The following is a 24,615-nucleotide window of genomic DNA, read 5'->3' as shown; positions in this document are numbered from 1 at the left end:
TGCTGATCTCAATTCATTTGCAGTCTTAAATATTTTTATATTTTATAGTCTGTTTTAAATATTGCAACTGATTCAGAAGAAAATCTGGTTACTCCGGGCAAATTGTTTGTCGGTCACTACTGAATGCACTCACTTGGGCCTTCTGTGTGTCCACTCAGTCATGAGGGAGTCCCAGATATAGATGGGAGGAGTCAAATGTGATTGTCAGTGGACTCCAGCCATTCACAAGCGGCTGGAGTTGGGCTGTCAATCAGTGAGGGGGAGGAAGAATGGCAATGGGAGGGAGGAAGCCCCACCACCGCTCCTGCTGGCTGGCAAAGTACACCCAAAGTACTGTACTGTATTTTGCAGCCAAACCGAGGTAAATATATTTTACTGAATTCTGTGAGTATTTTAAATTTAACGGGTTAGTTAACATTGCTTCAAGTGAAACAACATTATTATGTATTATATGAAGTTGGCAGGGCAGCTCTGCTGGATGGGAATGGTATTTCACCTAACCTCGGACACCCCCTAAGCCTGACAAAACGGCTGTCCCTAATGTGTCCGACTTAAGTGGCTTCCAGTATTTATTTAAAATAGGGTAGGGGCATAGCACCTGAGGCTGAGGGAAGTGTCCTGACACATAGATGCACCTGCCACTGGCTATTAGACCAATTGTAGAGCCATCTTGGAGGCATAGCCTCAGAGGCGGTGGTGTTTTGGCTCTGGAGGTGGGATATCCTGTAGCTCAGTGGTTAGAGCACTCGCTTTGCAAGCGAGAGACCTGAGTTCAATTCCAGGCAGGGGGTGAAACCTTGGGCAAGTTTTCTAACTCTACACGCCTAATAATAATCCCTCCAAAACAAAGAACAATAATAAATTGGTCATTTTCAATCTACGACTGTTTGTGGGACATTGCTGTGCGCAATTGGCTGCCGCGTTCGCCCACAAATATACAGTCAATTCACTTTACAGTGTGTTCTGTGAAGCGCTTTGGGACATCCTCCCGACGTGAAAAGCGCTATATCAAATGCAAGGATTATTATTATTATTATGGCCAAAAAACCATGAATCCAAGGCCCTTGGCTTAGAGGACCGTGCCATAAGTATGGAATTCTCTTGAGTGTTCTTCCAAGATATTGAAGCACTCTTCTGCCAGTGATTAGATGCAGGAAGCTCTGGTTGTCGCATATTTTAGGGGTCAGGATAGTCAGTTAAGGAATCAAGTGGTCTGAGGCAGAGCTTTGAGTGTAAATAAAATGGGTATGGTTTTTTGCTTCAAGTCAGTTTGGGTTCACATGATTGGTTCAGATGAAGAACGACTTTTGGCCATTTAATCTCATCCTTCAATTATACTCATTCTACATTCCTCTGACCATAGTATCAAGCAGTTTTTTTTTAAAAAATCTGCCTAGCTTCCTGGCCGCAACTGCGTTTCCTGTTAAACTCTTCCAATTGTTAATTATCCATAGGGTGACCGGGAATGGTTGTGTTAGAAGCAGTTAGCGGATTGATGTTTCTCGCAACAGTGATTCAACAACATGGTGCTGTTTACTTGTGACAAAAGTTCTAGTCTTTTGATGGCTGATTTGTCCAAATATTCTGCCTCACCAATTCAATTCATGCCGTAATAAGTTAAATATTTTTAGTTTTCTTTAAAAAAAGTTGGTTTACAGATAAAGCTGTCATGTTAATTTCAATTAATTAGATTTGTTTTAGTTCCTTTCCATTCAGTTATTAAGTTAATATGGTGGAATTACAAATATTGTACAAGATCCAGTAACTTTCACTTTCTTTGAGATATTGTTTCTAAAGCTATAGAATCATATAGCACACAAAGAGGCCATTTAGCCCATCGCGTCTGCGCCGGCTCCTAAAAGAGCAATCCAACTCAATCCCACTGGCCCGCTTTCTTTCCATAGCCCTGCAATCCTGTCCTCCCCAAATATCCATGTACTTCTCTCTTAAAAGTTGTTATTGAATTGGCTTCCACTACCCTTTCAGGTAATGCATTCTAGATCCGAACATCTCGCTGGGTGAAAAAAATTTCCTAACCTCCCCAGTGTTTCTTTTAACAACTATCCTAAATCGGTGTTCTTGGGTTACTGACCCACATGCCAGCGGAAACAGTTTTTCCCAGTTCAATCTATCAAATCCTCTCATGTTCTTGAAAACCTCTATTAAATCCCCTCTTAATCTTCTCTGCTCTAGGGAGAATAATCTTAGTTTCGCTAACCACTCCTCATAACTAAGGTCCTTCATTCCTGGTACCATCCTGGTAAACCTCCTTTGCACACTCTCCAATGCCCTAACATCTTTCCTAAAGTGTGGTGCTCATAACTTAACACTGTACTGTACCAGTGTTTTATAAAGGTTCATCATAACTTCCTGACTTTTGTATTCTATACTCCTATGCTTTTTTAACAGCTTTATTTACCTGTACTGCCACCTTCAAAGATTTACTTATATGAACCACCAGATCTCTAAATAAAAACAGAAGTCGCTGGGAACACTCAGCAGGTCAGGCAGCATCTAGGAGAAAGGAAAGTGAGTCAACATTTTGGGTCCACGACCGTTCATCAGAACAGGTTTCTCTGTTCCTTCACCTCCTTTAAGATTACACCATCTAGCTTAAACTACGTCTAGCTTTCTAACAGATTTCCTTTATTTTCATGGTTGTGATTTTGTGGATGCAAGGCATGGTTATCTATATCCAACTCATATCCTTCAGTCTTTTCTCTAATGAAATCATGGGTCAACAACCCTCTTCTAACACCAAGTTTAATAACAATAAGAAAACTAAACTCCAGACACAAACAGAGATTACAGAAAAATATTTGCAGGATTCAAAGTAAGGAAAATTGAAACAGCTAAAATAGATAGAAAGGATCTACTCGTACATACAGGGCATCAACATTTGGTACAGAAGAGAGACATGGGCCCCACATAATCAGTTTAAAGGTGAGAAATTGGTAACTTCATTATACTGTAATTAAATGTATTTTTTTAAAAAGTGCTTGGATCAAACTGGACATTTTTTTCCTTAAGTATATAGGAAGTACAGAGGAGAAGTGAAAAGGGAAATAAGGGCGAAGAGATTTATGAGAAAAGATTAGCAGGAAGCATAAAAGGGAACCCTGAGGTATTTTATAAGCATATCAAGAGTGAAAGGTTAGTCAAAGGTAGGGTGGGTCCAATTCGGACCCAAGTGGAAATCTTCTTCTTGAGGCAGAGGGCATGGCTGATGTACTAAATAAGTACTTTGCAACTGTCTTCACAAAAGAAGACGATGCAACCAATCCACAATATCATAGGCATGTGAACAGAAATTAGATATGATAAAAATCAACAGAGAGGAGGTACTAAAAAGGCTGTCGGTGCTCAACATAGATAAATCACCTGGTCCGGACGGGATGCATCCTAGTTTACTGAGGGAAGCAAGGGTGGAAATAGCGGAGGCTCTGACTACAATCTTTCAATCCTCTTTGGACACTGGAATGGTGCCAGAGGACTTGAAGTTTGCAAATGTTACTCCCCTGTGCAAAAAGGGGCAGAAGGATAAGTCTGAGAACTACAGTCCAATCAGCCTAACATCAGTAGTAGGAAAACTTCAGGAGACAATAATCCGGGACAATATAAATTCTCACTTAGAAAAATATGGTTTAATAAAGGACAGTCAACACGGATTTGTTAAAGGCAGATCGTGTCTGACAAACCTAATAGAATGTTTTGATGAAGTGACTGAGAGGGTGGATGAAGGTAGTGCAGTAGACGTAGTTTATCTAGATTTTCAAAAGGCATTTGACAAAGTGCCACATAAGAGACTTGTAAACAAAATAGAAGCCCATGGTATTAAAGGGACTAATGGCAACTTGGATCCAGAACTGGCTAGGAGACAGAAAGCAGAAAGTGGTAGTAAATGGTTGCTTTTCTGACTGGAGGGAGGTGTGTAGTGGTGTCCCTCGGATCGGTATTGGAACCACTGCTCTTTCTGATCTATATTAATGATCTGGACCTGGATATAGGGAGCACAATTCCCAAATTTGCAGACGATACTAAGAAAGGAAAAGTAGTTAATGGTGAGGAGGATAGCACCGTACTCCAAGAGGATTTAGAAAAAATGGGCAGAAACGTGGCAGATGAGGTTTAATGTAGAGAAATGCAAAATGTTGCATTTTGGTAGGAAGAATGAGGAGAGGCAATATAAGCTAGATGGTACAATCCTAAAGGGGGCAAATGAACAGAGAGACCTGGGGGTTCATATAAGCAAATCTCTGAAGGTGGCAGGACAGATAGATAAAGCTGTTAAAAAAGCATACGGGATACTAGGTGTTATAAAAAGAGCATAGAATACAAAAGTCAGGAGGTTATGTTGAATATTTATAAAATGCTGGTTAGGCTTCATTTGGAGTATTGCGTTCAGTTTTACGCACCGCACTTTAGGAAAGATGTTTGGGCATTGGAGAGGGTGCAAAGGAGGCTTACCAGGATGGTACCAGGAATGAAGGACCTTAGTTATGAGGAGAGGTTAGTGAAACAAAGATTATTCTCTCTAGAGCAGAGAAGATTAAGAGGGGTTTAATAGAGGTTTTCAAGATCATGAGGATTTGATAGGTTGAACTGGGAAAAATGTTTCCATTGGCATGTGAGTCAGTAACCCGAGGGCACTGATTTAAGATAGTGGTTAAAAGAAACAGGGGAGGTTAGGAATTTTTTTTTCCACCCAGCGAGTTGTTCGGATCTGGAATGCTTTACCTGAAAGGGTAGTGAAAGCTGTTTCAATAACAACTTTTAAGAGAGAAGTAGATGGGTATTTGGGGAGGACAGGATTACAGGGCTACGGAGAGAAAGTGGGCCAGTGGGATTGAGTTGGATTGCTCTTTTAGGAGCCGGTGCAGACGCGATGGGCCGAACCGCCTATTTATGTGCTGTATGATTCTGTGATTCTATGAATGAGTTCCGTTCTGTAAAATTATATTGCATTTTTTAAAGTCAGATTTTGAACCAATTATTCTTGGTTGCAGATTGTTAGTTATTTCTTTGCTGAATAAACTGCAGAAAAGTTTACACAATTGCACCCAACCATATCACCCCTAAAGCAGCACCGTCAATACGAGATTGTTTGTGATCTACACCCATGGCTGATGTCCTGCCTTCTGCAATTCTGGAAATCTGTGTCGTGCTAGGAGCATCTAGTGAAAAACTAAAAGAAATTTCTCTGGTTAGTACAGAAGCTATAATCCTCCCATTAGTAGCATCCATGGGTAAGCAACCTGTTCCCAATATTTTTGCCATTGGTGTTCTGATGCTGGACAGTCTTCTGCAGATAACATGTACTTAATGGTTTCCCTCCCTTTTAATAATAATAATAATCCTTGCATTTGATATAGCGCTTTTCACGTCGGGAGGACGTCCCAAAGCGCTTCACGTAACACACTGTAAAGTGAATTGACTGTATATTTGTGGGCGAATGCGGCAGCCAACTGCGCACAGCAATGTCCCACAAACAGTCGTAGATTGAAAATGACCAATTCTTGTTTTTTTTTGAGGGATTATTATTAGGCGTGTGGAGTAAGGAAACTTGCCCAAGGTTTCGCCCTCTGCCTGAAATTGAACTCAGGTCTCTCGCTTGCAAAGCGAGTGCTCTAACCACTGAGCTACAGGACTTCCTTGTGAAGGGGTGCTTGAACTAGTTTCCTGCTTCCCCATAGCTTGCGGGGTGAGATTGCGCAATCTCAGAATGTCGTGATTTTGGGTGTGAACCCAAATCCCTCCACTGTACATTGTCGTTCCAGCAAATTATTTATTTTGTTAAATTAGCTTCTCAAACCAAAGCAACAAAATTAAATGAAATGGATACCTCTTAATTATAACCCTTTATGTCTCAAAGCAAAAGTTACTTTGGATTAGATTTTCTCATGCTACATACTGACTTTGACAGTGTGGGGTTAAAAATGATTTTTCCATGAGTTTCTTCCTAATTTTTTCTGTATTTCCACACAAAATACCGGGCTGTTTTCCTTTAACTAGTGTTTGAAATGTATGGTGCTTTGGAGAATTTTCAGATTTTTTAAGTGCTGGATAATATCTATTGGTACTTTTATTTTACCTGTTAATGTCAGCAAATTTCACAATTTTTATAATGAGTTATATTTCTCAATGATATTTGCATCCAACAGAATTTAATTTCTGCTTATTTAGGTAGATCAAAAAAGTATCACTGAATCCTTTGAGCCAGAGGTTCGATCTGTTTACGTTCCTCCATTTGTTAGCAAAGAGGACAGTCCATCTGGCTGTCAGAATAACTTTACTCAGAGACGTCGCTCATTCAAAAAGAAAAAGGAAATCAGACGTCCCTCTTCCTCCTCAAGTGCCACAAGTGTAGGTCTTAAAGAGCAGCAGACTGAAGATATAAGCGTTCCTAAGGATATTGATCTTCAAGGACTACCCCAGTTATGTTTCCCAGGTAAGTTTTCCTCCTTCCTCACTTCATAAATTCCCAGGGAAAGCCTTTATACTGAGGGTGACAACAGTGTATTTTTCATAGCCTGCACCAGACCTACAATACTGTGATCAGGAGGATATTTAAGCCACAGGGAATGTTGTACTGAAGGATGGTGACCTTGCATGACCTCGTTCTTACCTTTAAAACCCTCCATGGTCTTGCTCCCCCCTACCTCTGCGACCTCCTAACCCCATATCAGCCTGTCCACTCCCTCCACTCGCCTGCTTCAGGTCCCCTGCACTACCATTGGCGGTCGGCCATTCAGCATCTCTGCCTCCACATTCTGGAACTGTATCCCGCAATCCCTCCACCTCACCTCTTGCCTCCTTCAAGTTCCATCTAAAAATCTTCCTTTTCGACCATTCATTCGGACACCCATCCGCCCTGCCCTCCACCCCTCCTGTCACCAACTCCCAGCTCGGGTCCAAAATCCCTGACTGTCCAGGGCCCCTGGACGTCTTTCTGACGTGAAGAGCGCTATACAAGTGTTTTTGTTGTTTTATGCAGATGCAGTACTTTTCTTGCTTCTCTTAATGCTATAAAAAGTACCACTTTTATATATAATTTGTTTTAAAGAATTCTGAAGCAATTAATATAGGAAAATGTAAGACAATTGAATCCGTTACATTTACGAGAGCCAAAGGGGATTGGGGATAAGCAGGGCAGTGGCATGAAACGATAATCCTGCTCTGTGAGTCTTTGCAGCTTTATGGCCTCCTTCTGTACTGTAGATTTCTATGGTTCTAAATTTTTCTGTACATTATTCACTTACAGGTGAACTAAGCATTGAGACTGAGCCTAAGGATGATCGTTATCACTTCTTAGTGTTTACAGATGTTTTTGGAATAAGGACCTATGGAGTTGCAGTTCAGTTCTACAGATCTATTCAGGTATAGTACTGCAATACCACAATTTAGAGATACTTCATGGTGGAGAACGAATATCTGACCAAATAATGCACGCATTTGTAGGGTTCTGGGATGCTACCCCGCGTGAAGGGTGCTATATAAATGCAAGTTGTTGTTGTAGTTCACTTGTGTAAGGGAAAAGGCAACAGGAAAATTTTCCCCTTTGGTATTCAGTTATTTCAGAAATAAAATCTAAAACTGTTGTTCTGATTTGCCAATATGCATTACCATTTGAGTAATAATATGTAGGTTTACATTCATTATTTTGAAGACTGAATCCTCAGTTTGTGCAATTTGTCAATGTCAAAGCGCTTCCTAATAGAAAAGAGAACATCAGAGAAAGGATCAAATTTTTTGTAAAATTTTAAGGCACTGTTTACAGCACTGACAGGCATTGCCACCTTCACAGCTTACTGTGCAATATAAGATAAACAACAACTTGTATTTATATAGCGCCCTCCACGCCGGACAGCGTCTCAGAGCGCTTTACAGTTTTGGATCCCGGGACCGAGCCAGGGGGAAGGGGAGGAAGGTGACCAAAGGTGCGGTCGAAAAGAAAGCTCTTCAGCAGAGACCTGAAAATGGGAAGGGAGGGAGTGAGACGAAGCGAATGAGGAAGGCAGTTCCAGAGCCTCGGGGCATAGTGGCTGAAGGTACAGCCGCCGAGGGTAGAGCGGAGGACTGAGGGGAAAAGGAGGAGGCCAGACCCGGAGGAACGAAGGCAACGGGTGCTGTTTTGAGGAGAGAGGAGGTTAGAGAGGTGGGGGTGGGGTGTGCAGAGGAGTGCAGGGACTTGAATACGAGGGTGGGGATCATGAATTCAATCCTCTCTGGGATAGGCAGCCAGTGCAGTCTGGCAAGGACTGGGGTGATCGGGGAGTGGAGTTTCGTGCGGGTGAGAATGCGGGCGGCAGAGTTCTGAATGAGTTGGATTTCATGGATGGTAGTGGATGGGAGACCAGCGAGGAGGGCATTGGAGTAGTTTAGCCGAGAGGTGACAAAGGCATGGACCAGAGTTTCAGCGGCTTTTGGGGAGAGGTATTGGCGGAGATGTGCGATGTGATGGAGCTGGAAAAAGCCGGTGCTGGTAAGGAACCGGATGTGGGTGAGGAAGAATAATTGGGGGTCGGAACTGATGCCTAGGTTGCGTACGGGTTCTGAGAGTTTTAGGGGGAGATCGGGTAGGTGGAGGAGGTGAGAACCATGAGATTTTAGACGTTGACGAGAGCCGAAGAGTATGGCTTCCGTCTTATCAACGTTCATCTGAAGGAAGTTTAATAATAATAATAATAATAATAATAATAATCCTTGCATTTGATATAGCGCTTTTCATGTCAGGAGGACATCCCAAAGCGCTTCACAGAACACACTGTAAAGTGAATTGACTGTATATTTGTGGGCGAACGCGGCAGCCAATTGCGCACAGCAATGTCCCACAAACAGTCGTGGACTGAAAATGACCAATTTATTATTGTTTTTTTTTGTTTTGGAGGGATTATTATTAGGCTCTGTGTGGAGTAAGGAAACTTGCCCAAGGTTTCGCCCTCTGCCTGGAATTGAACTCAGGTCTCTCGCTTGCAAAGCGAGTGCTCTAACCACTGAGCTACAGGACTCCACGCAAGTTTGCGCTCATCCAGCCCCTGAGGTCTGACAGGCAGACTGGGGGTCGCAAAGAGAGGTGGAAAAATAGAGTTGGGTGTCATCTGCATACATGTGGATATGTACCCCATGTCTACGGATGACATCCCCAAGAGGGAGCATATAGATCAGAAAGAGGAGGGGGCCAAGGATGGATTCTTGGGGTACCCCATAGGTGACCGGGTGAGAGCGTGAGGAGAAGCCGTTGGTGCAGATGTACTGCTGGCGGTTTGTGAGGTAGGACTCGAACCTGGTGAGTGCAGTGCCACTGAGGTGGATGACGGAGGAAAGGCGGTGGAGGAGGATGGCGTGATCGACTGTGTCGAACACGGTGGAGAGGTCCAGGAGGACAAGCAGGCAGAGGGAGCCCTGGTCACAAATGGAGAGGATATCGTTTGTGACTTTCACAAGCGCAGTCTCTGTACCATGGACAGGGCGGAAACCGGACTGGACAGGTTCGAAGAGGGAGTGGGAGGAGAGGTGTGCGCAGAGTTGGTTGGCCACAAACCGTTCTAGAGCTTTTGAGAGGAAGGGCAGGTTAGAAATAGTGCGGTAATGGCTGGGGTTTGAGGGATCTAGGGAAGGTTTTTTCAGGAGGAGGGTGATGACAGCAGTTTTGAGGGAGGCAGGGACTGATCCGGAGGAGAGGGACTGGTTGATGATGTCAGCCAGTTGTGGGCATAAGAGGGGGAGCTGTGTGACCAGTAAGTTGGTGGAGAGGGGATCGAGGCAGCAGGTGATGGGTTTCATGGAGGTGAAGGTGGGCGAGAGGGAGAGATGGGGAGAAAGTGTGTAGAAAAGGGGTGGTGGTAGGAGCAGATGATGAGGAAGGTGAGGGGGGCAGAGAGGGCGTGGTGGTGGGTGACAAAGGGTAGGTGGATGAGGCTGCCTGGCGGATGTTCTCTTTGACCGTGCCTTCAGCTCCCCTCTCGACTCTCTACCCCTTCCTCGTTCCCTCCCTTCCCTTCCCTCACCCTGACCATTTCCCCCCTGCTCGGGTCCTGACCCAACTGTACAGCGCCTTGGGACGTCCTCCCGATGTGAAAGGCGTTCTATAAATGGTATCTTGTTGTTGTTGGATGTTGAGTATTTTAGCAGAAAAGAAGTCCATGATCTCCTCGCACTTGGCATTTGATGTGAAGATTAAGGAGGCCTGAGGGGGGCACAGAGGAGGTAGTGGTGGTGGGGAAAAAAGGATTTGGGGATTGTTTTTGGCCTCCAAGATGATGTTGGAGTAAAAGGCCGTTTTTGTGCGTGTCAAAGAACGATGGTAGCTGTGGAGATACTGGAGCCACAGCTGGCGGTGGCCAGTTTTCCTCCATCTGCGCTCGAGCAGACGGGTTTGGATATTTTGGCGGGGGAAATGGTTGTTGTACGAGGGGGATCGGGTGGGTTTGGAGATGGTCCTGGATTTTAGGGGGACGAGGGAGTTGAAAGGGGAGGAGAGGCGATCATGGAGTAGCTGGATGGCTGCTTCAGGATCTCTGTGGGTGGAAGGCCAGACGGATAGGATGTCTGATGATGAGAGGGCCTTTGTGATAGTCTCAGGGGGTAGCCTTTTCCTTTTAGGGCGGTAGAGGATGGTTGAGGGCTTGGTGGAGGAGAGAGGGATGTGAGAGAAGAACATAAGAATTAGGAGCCGGAGTAGGCCATTCGGCCCCTCGAGCCTGCCCCGCCATTCTATAAGATCATGGCTGATCTTCAGACCTAACTCTAATTACCTGCCCTATATTTAAAAATCTATCAGTCTCAGCCTTGAAGATGTTCAAGGACTGAGCATTCCATAAATTCACTACCCTCTGAGTGAAGAAATGTTTCCTCAACTCTGTTCTAAAAGGCTGACCCTTAATTTTAAGACTGTGACCCCTGGTTATAGATTATCCTACCAGCGGAAACAGACCCTCAGTGTCTACTTTATCCAGCCCTTTAAGAATCTTATATGTTTCAATAAGATCTCCCCTAGTTCTTCTGTACTCTAGAGAATATAGCCCTAGTTTATTCAGCCTATCCTCATAGGTCAGTCCCCTCATCCCAGGAACTAACCGAGTGAATCTACGCTGCACCCCTTCTAGGGCAAGTATGTCCTTTTTTAAATAAGGAGACCAAAACTGGACACAATACTCTAGGTGCGGTCTCACCAAGGCCCTATACAGTTGCAGCAAGACTTCCCTACTCTTGTACTCTAAACCTTTTGCAATGAACGCTAACATGCCGTTCATCTTCTTAGTTGCTTGCTGCACCTGTAAACTAACTTTTTGAGACTGGCGTACAAGGACACCCAAATCCCTCTGCACACTAACACTATCTAATCTCTCCCCCTCTAGAAAATAATCTGTTTTTCTATTTTTTCTACCTAGGTGAATAACTTCACACTTCCCCACATTAAATTCCATCTTCCACCTACTCGCCCACTCCCCTAGCCTATCTATATCCCGTTGCAATCTTTTTGCATCATCCTCAGAGCTTACTTTCCCATCTAGTTTAGTGTCATCCGCAAATTTAGATACGTTACATTCAATGTCCTCGTCTAGATCATTGATGGAAATTGTAAATAGCTGAGGCCCAAGCACTGATCCTTGTGGCACTCCACTAGTCCACTAGAGAAGGAGATCAAAAGGTGGTCCCACATGGCCTTGTCCACTATGCTAAGGTCAGAAATGTCAAGTCCATGGGTGATGACGAGGTTAAGTGCATGACCGCGGTTGTGGGTGGGTGAATTTATATGTAGGGTAAGGTTAAGGGAGGAGAGGAGGGCAGTAAAATCAGCAGAAGTGGTGCAGGGGAAGTTCAGGTGGAGGTTGAAATAATAATAATAATAATCCTTGCATTTGATATAGCGCTTTTCACGTCGGGAGGACGTCCCAAAGCGCTTCACAGAACACACTGTAAAGTGAATTGACTGTATATTTGTGGGCGAACGCGGCAGCCAATTGCGCACAGCAATGTCCCACAAACAGTCGTAGAATGAAAATGACCAATTTATTATTGTTTTTGGTTTTGGAGGGATTATTATTAGGCTCTGTGTGGAGTAAGGAAACTTGCCCAAGGTTTCGCCCTCTGCCTGGAATTGAACTCAGGTCTCTCACTTGCAAAGCGAGTGCTCTAACCACTGAGCTACAGGACTCCACACAGAAATCACCCATTATGAGTAGGCGCTCGGAGCAGAGGGACAGGGAAGAGCGGAAAGTGGAGATGTCTTTGTGGAAGGAGCCGGGGGGTTTAGGGGCACGGTAAACAAGGAGGATTTTCAAGGGGAGAGAGGGGTGGAAAAGGGTGAGGTGCTCGAAAGAGGGGAAGCAGCCAGAGGATGGGACAGGAGGCCTTCCACTTGGCTGCAGTGTTTGAATGCCCTCTCTGCTAACTTCTCATCTCCTCCATATGCAAGATGTGGACCCTCCATACCAGGTTCATGAGACGATCAACTGCATCCTTGCTTGGCTCCCCATCCCCCAGCGGAGCAAATTCAAGATCCTTGTCTTAACATTCAAATCCTCATTCTACCTCTGCACCTACTGCAATATTACCACCCCAGCTGCTTCCTCCACCCAGCAAACATTAGCATGCTTGATGTCCCCTGCCCATCCAGCCCCACTATCGTTAGGTGTGCTTTCAGGCATTCTTCTCCCGCTCTCTGGAACTCTATCGTAGAGTCCTTCCAACTCACCTCCTTTCTTGCACTCACCCTCTCCTTATCCACTCCTAAAGTCGGTCTTAAGATCTTTGTTTTAGATTTCACTTTTGGTCACCTTCTTTCCCTTACCCCCAGCCCTCAGCTTGTTTTCCAAGTAGGCTCTATATAACTGTAAAATTATTGTTGTTATGGCAGAAATGGTTCCAAAATATAGTTTTAAAAATGGATTAACTTAATTTATTGTGTATGTTATTCAATGTAGTGTAGAACCACAATGTTATATTTGGAAAGCCCCCTTGTTGCCATCATCCAATAAGATAGAATCTGTTACTCTTTTTCCTTAATTAACAGGAAATGCATTCTGTACAAAATGGCCAATCAAGCTGGAGCGCAACGCCGCAAAACTCGCGACTTTCCAGGCTGTATGCTCCCTTCAGCATTTGTTTAATATCCAAATTCCCTTATTATGGAGCCTTTAAGGACTGTCTCTCCTGGTAAGATGAAGAGCATGTTGCATGTTTTCATGTTTGCTATATCAAATGCAAGGATTATTATATTAAATTCATATTGGTGCAACATAATTTAGTTTATTGATGATGGTTTTGAAGTAGTCTTGTTTGCTTACTGACCACAGAAGTAACACATTAACCTTAACTTTTAATATTGATATAGGTGAGGAGGGTGGAACCGTAAATATTGTTGAGGTTGAAAAACTACTGCAGAACACAATCTTCCAAAATACTTTCAACTTAAGAATTCAATACATTTTCATAAATCTGCTCAATTTTAAAATTGCCGAAAATTATCTTAAGGCTAATACCATGAGGATTTTTGATTCAGCTCACTGAGTTGGCCACTGATGTCTCATCAGTCACCGGAATCTGCATCCAAGCTTTGTCAGGTTCACCAAAGAAGATTGATTCTGAGTGATATTCTTATGTGGCTATGCCTTGAGACTGATTAACTCTTGGTTTCTTTATCTGAAGTCCAACATCATTTGCAATAACAATCAGATATTTTTAGATTCTGTAAGATGTACTTTGGCCTTTCATGTTATTTATTCATATGATCTTTTCTTGCAGCCTAACAGTGCATCTTAAATCCTGTAGAGATGTAGACTTTGATTTCAGGGTGAAACAGTTTGCAGCAAAGCTGTCTTTAGTACCTAGTCCACCGCCTGGACCACTTCATTTGGTGAGTTGGTATTGATTTATTCATTGCAAATATTGTTCTAAAGATGATGCTGAAAGAGATGAAAATGTTTAAATGCATTGCATTTGTTCTATTTTCCTTTTCACTTCCGTTTATACTCAAAAAGGCAGTAACTCAAGCAGCCATTCTTAGTAGGCAGTGAATATCAGCAAGCTTTTCAATGGAGGAAGATGGGGGTCTAACTAATGAGCCTGATCCTTCCATCTGTATGTTTTGGGATATATGGAGCTGCATAATGGCCAGCGTGTCAACCTGGCTCAGTTTGCAGCACTCATTCCTGAATCAGAAGATTGTGGTTTCAAGCCCTTCATCGGAATTCAAATAGTCTAGGCTGGCAATCCAATGCGGTGCGGGTGGGGGTTTGGAGAGAGGGTTGCCTTGTTAGATGTGTTCTTCAGATGAGATGTTGAACTGAGGTCTCATCTGCCTGTTCAGGTGGATGTTAAAGATCCCATGGCACTACAAGAGAAGTGAGTTTTTCCTGGTACCGTAGCCAACAATCACTAACTAAGATTGTCATTTATTTTATGGCTGTTTCTGAAACATTGTTGTTCATAATTGGGTTGCTGTTTTTGCCTACACTCCACTTCACAGTATATCCTGTGAAACGCTTTGAGAAGTCCTGGCGTGAAAGGTGCTTTATCAAATGTGAAGATTATAATAAATGGGAATCTGTGGGGGGTTATTTGTATCTATATCAATTTAATGGTTCTAATGTAGGCCAGAGTCCAGATTGATAAGAAAACCAGTGTGGCATTATGCTGGATATGCAATCTCAAGAAAATTAATGCAGTGAAAAGATTTGTGCTGAAAAATGACAATACATCTGCTTCTATCCTCTGGAAAATTAATTATCTATTTCCTCAGAGGTCCCATAGAAGGCTAGGTTTCTTGTGCTTTATCCTGTATTGCTGTTTAATCTCAGGGTGTTTCAGCAATGTATGAGTCATTTCAAGTTATGTTAATTCATATTTTCACATTGAATTTATAAAGCTTTCATTGAATTTGTTGGAAATAAATTTTATTTTCTGCATGTTAACCAGGTGTCTTTATTCATGTGCATCTTTTGAAATAAAGCATGTTGATATTTTTACAGGTATTTCATTTGGAACCTCTGCAGATTGTGCTGCCTTCAAAACTGGACCCAAAATGCCCTGTGGTAGATTTAGACCTTCACACTCCTTTTCTGTGCTTCCAACCCAAACGTATACTTCAGGTAACTAACTGAGTTCTGTAGCTTAGTGGTTAGAGCACTCGCCTCGCAAGCGAGAGGACATGGATTTGATTCCTGGGCAGGGCGAAACATTGGGGAAGTTTCCTTACTCCACATGCCTCTGTTCACCTAGCAGTAAGTAGGAACCTGATTGTTAGTCGATTGGCGGATTGCTTTTCCTGGGGTAATAACCTCTTTTTAAAAAAAAAGAGAAAAAAATTGGTCGCTCAATCCACTACTGTTTGTGGGACACTGCTGTGCACAATAGGCTGCTGCGTTTTTCCCACAAAATATACAGTCAATTCATTTTACAGTATATTCTGTGAAGCGCTTTGAGACTTCTCAAAGACATAATAAAGCGCTATATCAAATGCAAGTATTATTATTAATGCTACATAGTTTGGATGTTTAACTTTGGATAACATTTCACATTTCATTTTATGCACTTTACATTATGAATATTTACATTTTTGGAGCAAATGGTCAGTTCATTGATATAATGGATTTTACTTGGTTTTATTTAACCAAAATAGTTGCTTTTCTTCCTCATTGCCACATTGGTCAGGTAATGGAACAGATCTCAGCGCATAGTCATTGCCATCAGCACATTTTGTTGAGCCTGTTAGTTTTGGTGGGTTAAGAAAGGTTTCTCTTCCAACTAATTTTTCTTTGTTACTGCAGTTTAATCAATATTCATTAATATCCTCCTGGTTCCATTCTTTCCTGGGGTTGAGAGGCACTGAACCAGCTTACAGGCTGGTCTAAAGCACTTGCCTCTTGTTAATCTAAATTAAGGTACTATTGGATATACTAATTTCTTACCCAATAGTATCACGAGAGTGAGCCTAAGTGTAAATAAAACCGAATAGATGGGATTGGATGACTGGAGGATATCAGCAATATAGAAAAAGAAAAACATGGGAAATACAACAATAAAATTACATTTGTAAAGAAGAGCCTTTTGAGAGAAAACTAGAGAATCCTAAATATAATTTCAGTCAAAAACTTATAAACATCCCATAAAACCAAAATACTGCTAGCCACCAATAGACAATCTCCCTTGCCTCTCAAGACCCTCCTCTTTGACCATGCCTTTCATCACCCTCCTTACCCCCCTGTCCGATGCCGACCCCCAGCTTGTATCTGAAACACTGGTTGTCCAGCACCTTGGGGCATCCTACTGACGTGAAAGGCACTTTTGAAATGTGCAGGTTGGTTAAGAACCAAGTCTTGGTGACCCCAGAATGTGTGTTGTTGTACTTTTGGAATGTAACCATGTAAAAATGTATAGCTTGCCACTGAGAGCATTGCCTGACAAGCTTTCCTGCTGCTTGACCAGCTAGGACCGCAATACTTGTCCTATTTTCAATTCCGTCTCTCACAATTGATTAATATTTTTTATTTTTCTTTCCCAGATTCTGACCTGCATATTGACAGAACAGAGGATCGTCTTCTTGTCAGCTGACTGGGCTTTGTTGACACTTACTGCAGAATCTTTCATGCTTTATCTTCATCCACTTCAGTGGGAACACACCTACGTGCCTATTCTCTCAAAGGGAATGATGGATTTTCTGATGGCACCAACAGCTTTCCTCATGGGGTGCCATGTCGACTATTTTAAAGAAGTTAATTCTGTTAGTATTAAACTCTTACTAGGAATATTTCATGTACCGCAAACTTGATTTTGAACGCTGAATTATGAGGTGCACAGGTGTTCTTTTATTTGCTTTGGGTGGGAAGGAAGGGCCAATCTGTACTGTAACATGGACAAATACGATGAGAACGGCTTTAATTCCAGGACAATGTTTATTTTGGAACAATATAAGGAATTTTAAAAGGTTTCTTTCTCTGCATTGTTTTCTTGCTAATTCCAGCTTGGATTCATTTTAAGTGTATTGAATGGATCTGAGTGTGTGAGTCTCACACAGAGCAATAAATATACATACACTCAATATTGATTTTAATTTAGAAAGCTAATTTAAATCAACAAATACAGGAAAGTACCTGATTGGATTATTTTAATATGAAGAATAATACTTTTTAATGCCAACAAGAGGACCTGGGTTCGATTCCTGGGCAGGGAGAAACGGTGGGCAAGTTTCCTTCCTACACACACACACACACACACGTTTCTTTACCTCGCAATAAGTAGGAACCCGGTTGTTAGTTGATTGGCAGAATGCTTTTCCAGGGTTAATAATCCCTTCAAATCAAAAATAAATGAAAAAAAGAATAATTTGTTCACTCAATCCACGGTTGTTTGTGGGACCCTGCTGTGTGCAATTGGCTGCCGCGTTTCGCTCACAAAATACAGTCAATTCACTTTACAGTATATTCTGTGAAGCGCTTTGAGATGTCTTGAAGATGTGATAAGGTGCTATATCAAATGCAAGGATTATTATTCATGCAATAAAATTATTGGACAATTAACAACTGAAATTAGAATTAAGGTGATTTAATTATTTTGTATTCAACTATTTACACAGGAACTTGAAGGCTTGTTATTGGTGAACATTGACAAAGGAACAATTACAAGCTCAAATTTGACAGACACTGAACCAGATATCCCTGAAGTTCCTTTAGAAGCTGCAGAACGATTTGTACAACGGTAAGTCAATTTTGTCACCCAAAATATTCCAAAATTCTAGAATAAGAAATTGAGTATTGTAAAACTGTCATAGCATATTTCACTTTCAGTAGAAATAACTGAAGGAAAAGATTTCCATATTTAAGCTGTATGAGCATTGAATTTATGCAAAACCTTTAGGGCTGTTTGAATCAGTGGAGGTGAACAAATCTTGTGTGTAGAGAATGTTTCTCAAAAATTCCTGAAAGGGTAACTAATCCACCTTGTTTTTAAAATGTATTCTTACCAAATCTGCCCAGGATTGAAAGTCTACAGATGCACTATGATCTGGAACTCTCGCATTTGGGCTCCAGCACAGATATTTCAGATTTACATATGCGCAGAAGGAGCTGGCAACAGAATCTTAACTCTCAAATTCAGGAAATGTCCTTGGAGTTAATTGTTAATATCTTCAGGTATGCACTGCAGCCTCCACTGTCACTTGAACTTTTGTAAATGTTTGTAAATTTACATGTAGCAGTGAATAGACTAGACTCTGAGAATTACCAACTACAATATTTTAATGTGAGCTATACAGTACAGACCATCAAATGTATTCAAGCAGATTTCCTGAGTTGGACACTGGTTTTATTTTAATTTTGCACAACTAAACAACTAAAAATTACCTAGTTTTAAAAAGGCAGAATTTTCCCTCATTCGTTAGGAATGGGGAGGGGGAGAATCACACCACCATCTCTCACATTTTGTCATGAATGTAACGTTTCTGCAGTCAGTTAGAAAACCTATTAAATATTCAAAATGTAACTGCAATACTCAATAGTAATTAATCTATTGTTGTAGGGATGTGTCAGATTATCTTAACTATGAATATCGAGTATTTAACAGTGATGAATTTCTGAAGACGAGGACAATTTCTGATCAACCATTTTACAAAAAGGTAACCTTTCAAGATCATTTCAAAATAATTTCTGTATAATTTGAGACATAAAAATGATTCACAGATGTATGAGCGTTCATCATTTTATTGCTGTAAAGTGATGTGATACGGAGGTATATATATTTTAAATGAAGTAGGTATAGAAAGATTGTGTGTAAAGCAAACATGCAAAAACAGGAGATGGTTATAAACGTAAGAAAATCACAAGCTAACCCAAAAATTAGTTCTTCCTGCTTCAAGTTACTGACATCAAAATAGACTGCTACTTGTATAGAAAATGGTAATTCAGTTAAAACATTCCAGAGGTCAATGTCTGATTCAGCCTTGTGATTTTGTTAGTTTTAATCGTTTTCCTATCCTAGATTGGAGGAAGCTTTAAAATTCATAAGCTTAGGAACAGGAAGAGGCCATTCAACCCATCAAGTCTGCTTCGCTGAGTTGATATGTCATGACTGATCTTTTAATCTAATTTTCCTACCTTTTCTCACACACCTTAATATCCTTACTTCCTACGTATCCATCTCCCTTTTAAACATTACATTTGAATGTTCTAAATTTTGAATTTGATCTAGATATACTATTCATTTATTTAACAAAATCCTCTTGATGCTTCTGCGTTTTCGGAGGCTGAAAAGTTTTGACATTATTGTCAGATGCTGTTGCATTATCACGATCAGTTTTGTAAAAATACATATTAATGTGAACATATTAAAATAGACTTGTTTTTATAAATTGCAGGTGCTGGAGACCTATATATTCCATTCGTTCCTTAAAGATCGTTTGAGCAGAAGGATGGATACATTCACACAGATGGAACTCCGCACCTGCTCTGAAATGGACAGGTAATATTTCTGAAGTAAAAAGTAATGATTAAAAATGTACAATTTAAGAAAAATTATATGGATAAAATATAGAGCATAAAATTAACACCTGATTTAATCAAACCAGACAAATTCAAAGAAAGGTAGAATTTATTTTAGCAGTATACCTTTGGACTCTGTCCATAGGTTTGGAATTGAATTTTAGGTTTCAATTGACATACACGATTTGCAGTCTTTGGCTTAATGAGGCAGTTTGCCTTGTACAGTTCATTATTGAGGCCATATTTGCAGTTTTAGCCTATTAAAACTATTGAAATATTGGTAAGGTTGACTGTCTGGAAAAACAAGTTGGCTCTTGCTAGCTTTTTCTCATTACAGGCTTTCATCCTTCCCAATTACTCACTTCAACGTGCAGAATCTTGGTGTTTTTCTTTGAACCTCAATTCCTTTAAGCCTTTCATCTGGGCAGTGACAAAGTATTATACCCCGTTTTGTGATGAGCAGTATCTTACCATTTCATTTTACTGTTCTAGGATGAAAATGCTAGATAGCCCCCGGAGACCTACCATGGAAGAGATAGCTTTGAGAAGAGAACGTAACAATGACTTTATGATGGTTAAACGATTTGCAGCAAGCATGCCAAATTTACCAATGGATATTTTCCATGATTTTCCTGTCTCTCCTCTGACTGTGAGGAAGTACAAGCCTGAAAATGGTAATAAGAACCATTAAAGATTATATTAAATATTTATTTCCCTAAACAATTATTGAAATGGAATATTTAACTTTTTCTAAGATGCATGTTATTCTATTAGAAAATGGTAGTTTTCATTGGATGGTTTTTAAGTCGTGAAAAGTAGTAAATTTAATTAAATTAACTGACTATCATACAGTATTAATAATAACTTTTATTTTATGCATTTATATAGCTGATAAAAGAATATCTCTGTGCACTTAAAAAATTAAATTGATTAGAAATGAGGGAATGTTTTATAGGCAAACATGGTGCTAATCTGTACCAGCAACTTTCCATCAACAACTATGAGATGAATAGCCAATTAATTTCAATTTGAGGGTAAACTTGGAATGAATAGTTAATGTATTGCAAAAGCATAAATAACTAAGAAGTAAATAGATCATAAGAAATGCTTGGCAAAAAAAAGACTGAAGGTCCATCTAGTTCAACTTCCACCTTCCTAGCGGTCGTGTGCACATATCTTCCAAACTACCTATGTATTATATCCCATAATGTTATTTCCTAAATAGATCCAATAGAGATATATCGAACAACTCTCATCCATTTGAAAATGTATTTTTTTTTCAGCCATAAAGATGAACAAAAAATTAGTAAAAATATTCAAACTACCAGAGTTCCAGTCGCCACTGAATTATTCCTCTGTCATGTCATGGTATAAAGATTTCATCAACCTCCTCAACAGGGCTATCAATCCTCCAGTCGGGTCAGAAAGCTCAAGCTTATTGGCTCGGTATTATTATCTCCGGGGACTGGCCTATTTGAATCTGGGAAAATTTCTGCAGGCTCTCTTAGACTTCCAAAACCTTTACAAGACTGATCTTGATATTTTCCCAAAGGAACTAGTGAAGAAAGTGATCTATGCAATGCCTCCAGATCAGCTCAATCAAGCCAACCAGAAACCAGAATTGAAACGGCTTATCAGCATAATGTTAGAGAAAGAGCGAGATGTGACAGGATCTGATGATCAGGTCAAAACGTTTGAGCTGCCGAAAACGCACATGCATCAGGAGGATTTTGTGAAACGGATCCAAGAATCTGGAATTGTGAAGGACACCGACACCATACTTCGGCTGTTTGAAGCCTTAACTATTGGTTAGTGTTGTGCTTAACTCATTTCTTGTCCATACCCATTTTCATAAATGAATCAAAGCAAGACTAAATGTATGTTGAAACTAGTAGCTTGTGATTTTTCTGAACATTTTGCTGTTGGTATTGATTTAAAATCATGCGAACAAATTTTATGGGTTCCTCAACGGCCATGAATAAATGCAATCAATGCTGCAGCACCAACCTATATACACCAAAAGGTTGGAGGTTTGATCCCAGTCTCCCTGCACCAACTGATCTCGACATGGAGTAGCAATTGGGACAATGCTACAGACTTTAATGCCCATTGGCAGGTGTAAGGAAAAATCAGATGGGGTTTTCACGGTTTTCACATCCACTGTCACCTCTTGAAAATTGCACAACATATATCAACAACAACTTGCATTTATATCACACCTGTCATGCAGGACAGAGTCCCAGAGCGTTTACAGGTCAGGGCAGGACAGGAATCAACTTGGCTGTGCTCTCCTTGGTCAAATAGCCTACCTTCATTCATTTTCTAAAGTCGAATGACCATGAGAAAGATACCAGGAGTTACCTTCACCTCCCCATCCAACTGGAAAATAGGAAACTACCTGATACTGAAATGTCCACACCACTTTTTTTTCAGCTGGGTGTCTGACCATGTGGAAACCATTCACCATGCTCCGGTATCCAAACCAGGCTGAGGGTGCCATGCATTCCTTTCACACAGAAATTCCCATTTGGAATGGGAGTACCACCAGTTACACTTTAACAAAGCTCATACTGCCACCTAGTGGTAACTAACAAAAATACAATTTATTTTAATAACAACAACAATTTACATTAATATGCACTCCTCACGCAGGGTAGTGTCCCAGAACGCTTGACAAACTGCTTTTAATGTCACTTCTTTTAAGAAAGCAAACATGGAGGTATCACAACATGTCAAGAGGTATGTGAGCAAACAGCTATCAGATTTTTTTGATTATGCTGTGGAGTTCTGTAGCTCAGTGGTTAGAGTTCTCGCCTCTCAAGCAAGAGACCTGGGTTTGATTCCCAGGATGGCGAAATGTTCGATAAGATTCCTTACTCCACATACCTCTGTTTACCTAGCAGTAAGTAGGAACCCGGTTGTTATCGATTGGCGGATCGCTTTTCCGGGGATAATAATCCCCCCCCAAAAAAATAATAATTTGGTCACTCAATCCAGAACTGTTTGTGGGACACTGCTGTGTGCAATTGGTTGCTCCGTTTTGCCCACAAATATACAGTCAATTCACTTGCAAGGATTATTATCATCTTTGTCACTCAAATCATGTTGGCAGAATGACAAAATCATATAGGATCAAAGTCACCTGAATTGTAGGAGCATTTCCTGGATAGTGGACATCGCAAAACTTTATAAATGATATTTCCTGCTTACGCAAACACCTTGATGTCAAAGTAATACTCACTCAGTATTATCAAGGCATTCTCGCGTGTACAGAATAGCAGTTTTCATTTATATATTTTCACACTGAAAGTACTTCACAGGACTGACTGGGAGCCTGAGATAGAGGGGCGGGGGGCTCTGGAGGGAGGGGGAGCTGAAGAGGTGAAAGGTGGTGATAGTTAGAAATTGGACATGATGCTGGCTTATGTTTGTTGAACAGGGGGACTGGCTGAGGTAAGGTCACAGAGGTAGGGTGGGTAGAGGTATGGAGGTATTTGAAATCAAAGACGATAATCTTAAAATCAATCCCCTGGGCGATGGCAAACCAGTGGAGCCAAGTGAGGATGGGGTAGATGAGCTTGTTGTGGGAGAGGACCAGGGCTGTAGAGTTCTGCATGGTCAATAACTTGTGTAAGGAGAAGCTGGAGAGTCCAGTGAGCAGGCCATTTGAGTATTGGGGCTCGAAGGTGATTAAAGTATGGATGCTTGTCTTGGCAGCTTGTGTAAAAAGTAGTAATAGAGACGGATGATGTTTCAGAGATGGGGCTGGGGGAGAAGCAGAGTGAATGAGAGTAGGATGTAAGGTTTAATGAATAGTTAGAGTTGAATAGACACCGAGGTTCTGCACTGACTCTTTGAGTTGAAGTGAGTAACCATGTAGATCGTACCTAAGTTGAGAAGGTGCTGACAAGAGCCAAGCAGGAGAGTTTTAGTCCTGTCAACGTTGAACTGAAGAAAATTAGAACTCATCCAGGACTTGATGTTTTCAAGACAGAATAGTAGTTGTCCTGGAATCAAGGGTACAGGCCAAGAGACAGAGTTGGTTGTCGTTTGTGTGGAAGTGGACCCATTGCCTATAAGGGAGTAAAGCAGTGTTTACTTCAGGTCGTCTCCGACAATCATGTAAAAACAATGGATGCTCATGAGTGGGGATGCAATGCATCCTTTTTTGCGCTGTATTTTAAAATTTTGGAACTGCAAGAGTTTTATAATATGTAAAACTCATGGTATCACAAACGCAGCAACACCGTTAGAACTTCGTTTTTGAGTGCTATCACCTTATCAATACATAATCGTATCCTGTAGGAATAGATCAATGGTCCATCTGGCCTCTCGTCTCCTCGTGACATCCCAAAAGATTTCTTTGTCACGCTGATCTCATCATCTAATAACCTCAAAACATCTTGATTTTCCAAGTACTTTGATTTCTAAAGCCTATCACCCTTCACTAAAAATATTTCTCTACTTTCTGTTCAATTTTGTTGACTTTATTTGAAGCTGTGACATTGTTCCAGGTGTGGTTGAAAAAGACTTTCCTAGACCTCCAACACTTAAATCTGAAAAGAACAACTCTGATTGTTATGGCTTGACATCGGAGCAATTCCCAAAGCCTACTGTGATTTCGAGATCTATATTTTACTTACCCTCCGAGACTGGTAAGCAGAATGTAATGCTGAATCGTCTCAAAGTCTAACCATACTAACTGCAATTCATGCTGCTTTTTTATGTTCCCTTAAGATATATCAGAATATAGAGAATTCACAAGAGATAGTCCTAAAATACAAACATTCAAATTACCTATGGCAACAGAATTGAACCATAGCAACAAGTAAATATAATGTGACATCTATTTAACTGTTTAAAATTTATAAAATAGATAATACAATAGCTGATCTCTGTTTATGGTAGGGAGTAACACAATGTCACTATTATTAAAACTGCTTCTAAATTCTGTTCTATTATTGAAGAAGTGCTAATGCTAAATGGCATTGCTACTGAGAAGCCATTTTACATAGGTTATTTCCCAATTCAGGCTCTTGGACCCAGGTCACCCCTGCTCGGTAAATTATCTGTATCTATCTCTAGCATTTGCATGCCTCACCTTGACGTGCAGAAAAGTTACCATATTAAAGCTTGTAAA

General features: G+C 41.0%; 1 protein-coding gene across 2 annotated transcripts in view; it reads left to right on the top strand.

The window, feature by feature from the left end:
* Window positions 1-24,615, top strand: part of dennd3a (DENN/MADD domain containing 3a) — a 51,604-nt gene that overhangs the window by 7,423 nt on the left and 19,566 nt on the right. Inside the window, exons 2-14 of one of the 2 annotated variants that reach the window (XM_042332302.1) lie at window positions 5,007-5,203; window positions 6,184-6,448; window positions 7,262-7,377; window positions 13,016-13,158; window positions 13,747-13,858; window positions 14,973-15,092; window positions 16,505-16,723; window positions 17,576-17,697; window positions 17,976-18,131; window positions 18,517-18,613; window positions 19,352-19,455; window positions 19,968-20,149; window positions 20,759-21,283. In XM_042332302.1, the coding sequence (XP_042188236.1) occupies window positions 5,120-5,203; window positions 6,184-6,448; window positions 7,262-7,377; window positions 13,016-13,158; window positions 13,747-13,858; window positions 14,973-15,092; window positions 16,505-16,723; window positions 17,576-17,697; window positions 17,976-18,131; window positions 18,517-18,613; window positions 19,352-19,455; window positions 19,968-20,149; window positions 20,759-21,283 (2,245 nt within the window). In that variant the 5' untranslated portion in view covers window positions 5,007-5,119. Of the gene's footprint in view, window positions 1-5,006; window positions 5,204-6,183; window positions 6,449-7,261; window positions 7,378-13,015; window positions 13,159-13,746; window positions 13,859-14,972; window positions 15,093-16,504; window positions 16,724-17,575; window positions 17,698-17,975; window positions 18,132-18,516; window positions 18,614-19,351; window positions 19,456-19,967; window positions 20,150-20,758; window positions 21,284-24,615 lie in introns of those variants that run through there. The other variant, XM_042332303.1, reaches the window with a different exon arrangement.

The sequence above is a fragment of the Callorhinchus milii genome, unplaced genomic scaffold (assembly GCF_018977255.1).
Source record: "Callorhinchus milii isolate IMCB2004 unplaced genomic scaffold, IMCB_Cmil_1.0 Scaffold2, whole genome shotgun sequence".
Taxonomy (NCBI): Eukaryota; Metazoa; Chordata; class Chondrichthyes; order Chimaeriformes; family Callorhinchidae; genus Callorhinchus; species Callorhinchus milii.
The sequence above is the reverse complement of the archived record's forward strand: the minus strand, read 5'-3'. Positions and strand labels throughout refer to the sequence as shown.